Consider the following 5,667-nt stretch of genomic DNA (forward strand, 5'->3'; position numbering starts at 1 on the left):
AAATTCTGTAGTATGCGTAACGCAAACAATAGCACGAGCATTAACATCGTTGTAAACGCGTTCTGAATACGGGCCTAATATATGTAATGAATCTTAATATATACTGAACGTTCTGAAAAAGTGAGAGACATCTAAATATCTCAAAAAATATAAATTTTATAAAAAAGTATTTCAGACAAAAGTTACATTAAAAGGATCTATTTACTGATTTTGGTGACGCCAAATTGGTGAAGCCTTTTTAAAGCCTACCCCACCTTTGTTTGAAACACTTTTCTATTAAACTTATATTTCCCGAGATATTCAGGGGTCCCTACCTTTTTAGGACACTATATCAAATTGTATAGCACATAATTTTTTTACATATACAGTATGATTCTTAATAAATGTCAATATTCGTGATATTATTATTTTATTTTTAATTGCATGAACATTCTAGTGATTAAAACAAGGAAAGGATATATATAATAGGTTATTTAGTCTTTATTAATTGTGATATCATTTTCTTCTTTTAAGCGCTACGTTCATTTCTGTAAAGTATGGACATATAATTAACAATCATATCCTGTATATATACACACACACACACACACACACATACGTACAATCAGAAAATTTACATCTATTTTACTTCTCAGGAGAGTTATCTTAGCATGACACAGAAATTGATATAAATATATAGAAAAATATAATACCTTTAATTCCTTTAACACTTAAAACAAAATAATATAATCATCAACTGTACAAAATAAACTATTACGACTGAAAATGTAGTACAGTCTGTGAAACATTCTTATTTTGTTTAAGGGGGTAAAACAGAGTAAAGACCTATAAAAGAGTTCATCTTTATCAAGTAAGGTATAAGTTTTTTAAAGTAATTATAAGTTTGAGAAAAAATATATTAAATGATACATCAATTGGGCACGCTTTAAAGACACTTTAAGAATTTTTGTATGTCAGAATACAAGGTAAGGCATTTAAAACAGATCACCTGAATAAAACTCGCTTGTTTTTAACAATAGAAGAAAAAATATATCAAACAAAAGTTGCTTGGTTTCGAGGGGCACGTAATGTAATGTCAATTTTTTAAGTGGAGGCGTAAAGGATAGGCAAAGGTCAAATGTGTTTTTTTTATTTACATTCTGATAGAGCATTTCAAGACGAATAATTGAAAGTCATTCAAGGTTACACAAAATCAATAATGGAAAATAAATTGTTTCAAAGCACTCGAATAATTTCGTGTCTTTTCTACTTGGTATACCGCTAATCGTTCAAGTGTATCATGGTATGTAAATAAACATTGAATCGTACGTAGAATTATCCATATTTACTGATCAGTTTGAATTTATCTATCGATCGAAGTGCGTGTCTTGCGAAATATATAGATCACCATAGATGAAAATCACATCGATTTTTTCCGCTTTCGTATAACGCATTTCGCAAGACACACAGTAAAAATTGATGATTCTGTAGCCGATAGTCTGTAGCCGATAACAGATAAATAAAATATTTCGGATGATTTCAACACCTCTAAAATGAAACGTAGGTATACAAAAAATTACATCTCAGCATTGTGCGCCGCTATTCACGTAACTCGAGAAATACTTCGAATTTCATGAAAATATTTTAAGAGCATATTTGTAAGAATCAATTTTTCAAAAAGAAATGTAAAAAATTTTACTGAATTGCCCCCTTAAATTAACAAGCATTTATCAAAAATATATATCAGCGCGCATGTAATATGATTCATTCTGATTTACTTGACTTATTTTTGTTTTGATATCTCATCCTAAAGTATCCTCTACGAGGTTCACGACTCGTTGGCAATGTTGCATTTCCTCCAACATAAGGAGCACCTTGATGCAACTTCAGCAATGTCGGAGGAACAGGCATACAACCCACCAAGCAGTTAACGTATTGCATGATTGATATCGGTAACGGAGTAATTATAAATACTTCCTGTCGTTCCATATCGATACCTCGAATTATGCCTATACAATAATACAAGAAAGAAAGACAGGTATATTTTCTTTATACATTTAAAAACTATTCGGAAATATTTGTTAAAAAAGTTCACGCAAAAGTATCACTACTTACCAAACCCGTAGCATGTACATAAAGGAGATCTTTGCGTCAATACTTGAAGATTGGAGATATCTATGGACTTTTCTGGAGATTCCTTCGTTAAATCTATACCGCATAGCGCTACAATGTTACCATTTATGACATTTAAGGCATGTGATGCTGGTATTCCAAATAATCGTTGAGGTATAATGCATAAGGAAGAAAATGATGCCCTGTAAATACATATCAAGATATTCATGTATGTTCATCATTATTCAATATTCACATGCCAATAAGATACTGACATATACGGCACTACTTCGTTAATATTGAATGAAAGTTCTGTGTTGCACTGGCTGAAATAACAAACGTTGAAATTAAAATTATGATGTTTTCTTGTATAAAACATGAAACAATGTAAAGTATATAATTATGAAGCTTACATGGAATCATTTTTGTTGTGCACAATACTGCTAAGATAAGATAACATCAAAAGTTCACGTATTTGATATGGTTCAATGTTAAACTCATTCTTTCGCGCTATCTCCGCCTCGGAGTAGATCATGCAAAAGTCGTGCTCACATGGTCTATTCCAATCGATGAATGTTTCATCGCAAAATGTCCACGAACATTCCTGTTAAACGTCTTTTTTTTAGGAATTGATTATTCAACAATACATATTTATTTAAAAAAGTTGTATATTACCTGTTTGTTTACAACTTCCGCACTGAGAATGTCGTCATAATTATTCTTTTTTTTTGACGACATAATCTGTAGGATGATCGAGGGCCTAATCAATTTTATTGTGAAGATTACAATATTCCAACCAAGACTCTTTGGAAAACCCATTGTGTTCACTACAATAGGCAAACGAGACAGAATGGGACACTCTTTCAATTTCTTGATCAACATCTTAATGCCTTCCAGATAACGCGTGATGCATCGGGTAACGTTTACATCATCAATAAACAGTTGGTAAATCGGTGTCTTTAGATGTGTGAAATTCGGTCCCATCAATGGTTCCTCGATCAAGCTACGAGATGCAACCGGGCGGTGTACACTCTGCCTGTCCAGGATCTACATCTATCAAAACTACTTTCTTCGACGTGGCCAACAAACTGTTGATCAAACATCGTATACTGGTGGACTTGCCGACGCTTTTACCACCAGCGATCAGCGTGCAAGACCATTCATTCTCGCGCCAGTGATTCAGCATCTTCTCTGCAATATCTGTGATATAGGGACTGATAATCAAACGTTTATATTTAAAATTGTATTGCTCAAGGCACAGTTTCGCTTGTAGTATTATCTCGGCTCGTCTAGGATCTGTCCATGAAAAATAGTGAGGATTCGTCACCTTCGGGAACAATTTGAAGTATGAGAAGTGGGTATCTAAAAAGAGCGTCAAATTGTTTTCAAAATTTTGCAGCATAAAGATAGCCGTTCCTGGTTGGACATTGTCAACGTCAATCTGCAATTTACTCTCAGAGTCTCGAGTAATACCATTCACAGCAAGCACTGTCCACACATCTTCGACACTGCCTTCCAGGAATTCCTGGCTAGTTTCTATGGCGATATTGCTATAACCACGTGGAGAGTATACTTCTGTAGTATCAGTTGACTTGTTTAGTATGAAACCATAAATTTTCACGGCGCCATACAATACTTTTACTAACAACTTGCCAGTGAAACAGAGTCTACTCTCATTTTCCATTATAACAATGACTATGTTCCTTAAGCAGTAAATTTTTGGTACTCTCTGATTCATATGTTGATGCAAACTTTTATGCCTCCTTGCTTTTGTATCACTATTATGATTCGTAAACTGATGACTGTTATTTTTAGTAAATTTTTTGCGCACAGGATTTTTAATAGGACTCTTTATATTATATACATTAGCACTAATGGTATTTAATCTGTTATCACTGACATCTTCATCATTCTTAGTTACACTTGATGGTACAGGTGATGCTAATTCTAAATGTTTAATTTCTATATTGTTGAACATAGAATTTATAGAATTTACATCCGTCATGAAGACTCCATCCGTATTGATCAATGAATTTATCTCAAAAGTATCATTGCAAATCATTTCCTTGTCTAATGTCATTTGTTCAGGTTCAAATATCTGTGGCAAGTTTATTTTAGTGAAAACATCCATTTTTGTATCGATTACAAAAGGTGTACCTAAATTTCTTTTCTCTTTGAGAGCAGTACGAGTCCAATCGTTATCCTCTTGTATCTCACTATCAGAAGTATCCAACTTCCAAGCATCTATTTCTCCATTTATCTGCTGTTCTAGATCATCCCGTTCTTTGGAATCAATTATAAAATCTAAAATTCAAATAATTACAAAATTAAGAATATTAACAAAAGATATCCTAATTATATATCAAAACAAATTAGTGGTAATATAATATAAATAAAAAAAGTAAATTCTCTCTGTATTACATACATTGAGTCTTAGATATTTTGTTACCATTTTCTTCAGTGTCAGAGTCTTTCTTCTTGTGTTTAAAATTGGCCTGAAAGGTTCTTCTCGGTATAGAATTGTTTATTGATTCATCTGACAAAGAAATTTTTTGCATGTCACTAGCATAGTCATCATCTATCAAATTTACAGTGGTCTTACCTTTACAGCTGTTTTTACAAGCAGCCTGCATTTTCTTCTGATGAGCTTTTTGTGCTGTTAATTTTCTAGAATCACAAACGTAACAAAAATGAACATGTACAATAAACATTTAACATTGTACAATAGACAGTTCATACAACACCACAAATTTTATTATAACTTTAATAGAATACCGATTAAAACTTAATCAGCCACTCACTTAACATCAGTTTTATTTGTAAACAATTATATGTTGTTTAATGTACAAAAAAAAAACTAAAATACAATAAATTATATAAACAGAAATTAATAAGAATAAAGATTTAACATAAAAATTTTACTTTAAATAATTATGAATTAATTAATCGAAATTACAGTTGCTTCAAGAATGTCGTGAACAATGAATGAATATCTTCGTTCAATCTCGAATTACTTTACTTACTTTTTAATGTTTTGTGATTTTAATTTAGCTGTTTTTTTCTTGATCCGTCCTTTGTAATCCACCTTCATTGTTAAAATAAATTATCAATGCAGATTTAAAATATACATATATCCGTAGCAGGTCCTAACGGTCCTAACCTAACTCACCTCTTATTTCGACATCAAGAAGTAAGAGAAGAGGAGACCGAACCACAGTACCACAGTACATACAGTAGCGCAACTCCCTGTCGGCACCTTTTTATGTCGGCGTGTACGAAAATGAACTGCACATGCGCGAGCTATGGGTGTAACCAATTATAGACCTGCTCTCTTTATTTGCACTGGATCGCACTAAAACTGACTATTTCATTTTTAGTGCAACAAATGTACATGCACTACTTAGGGTTAGATTCTTAATCAGCATACAATGTTAAAAAAATATTTAAAAAATATTTTTTAAATATTTATTTAACGTAAAAATATTAAATAAATGTTTTAAACATGTTTTTTAAATATTATGTACTGATTGGATTAGATTGCAAAAAAAAAACGTGTACATTTACGTATCATGCCAT

The 5,667-nt window shown here is 32.0% G+C and overlaps 1 protein-coding gene across 1 annotated transcript; it reads right to left on the bottom strand.

Moving 5' to 3' along the window:
• Positions 1–1,025: 1,025 nt before the first annotated feature.
• On the bottom strand, positions 1,026–5,310 carry LOC108782412 (polynucleotide 5'-hydroxyl-kinase NOL9-like). Its single transcript, XM_018550688.1, is given in 8 exon segments — positions 1,026–1,988; positions 2,095–2,294; positions 2,367–2,417; positions 2,505–2,695; positions 2,767–3,097; positions 3,099–4,395; positions 4,517–4,758; positions 5,115–5,310. Coding segments are annotated over 8 exon segments (2,625 nt in total). The 5' UTR covers positions 5,183–5,310; the 3' UTR covers positions 1,026–1,743.
• Positions 5,311–5,667: the final 357 nt, after the last annotated feature.

The sequence above is a fragment of the Cyphomyrmex costatus genome, unplaced genomic scaffold (genome assembly GCF_001594065.2).
Source record: "Cyphomyrmex costatus isolate MS0001 unplaced genomic scaffold, Ccosl1.0 scaffold1254, whole genome shotgun sequence".
Lineage (NCBI taxonomy): Eukaryota > Metazoa > Arthropoda > Insecta > Hymenoptera > Formicidae > Cyphomyrmex > Cyphomyrmex costatus.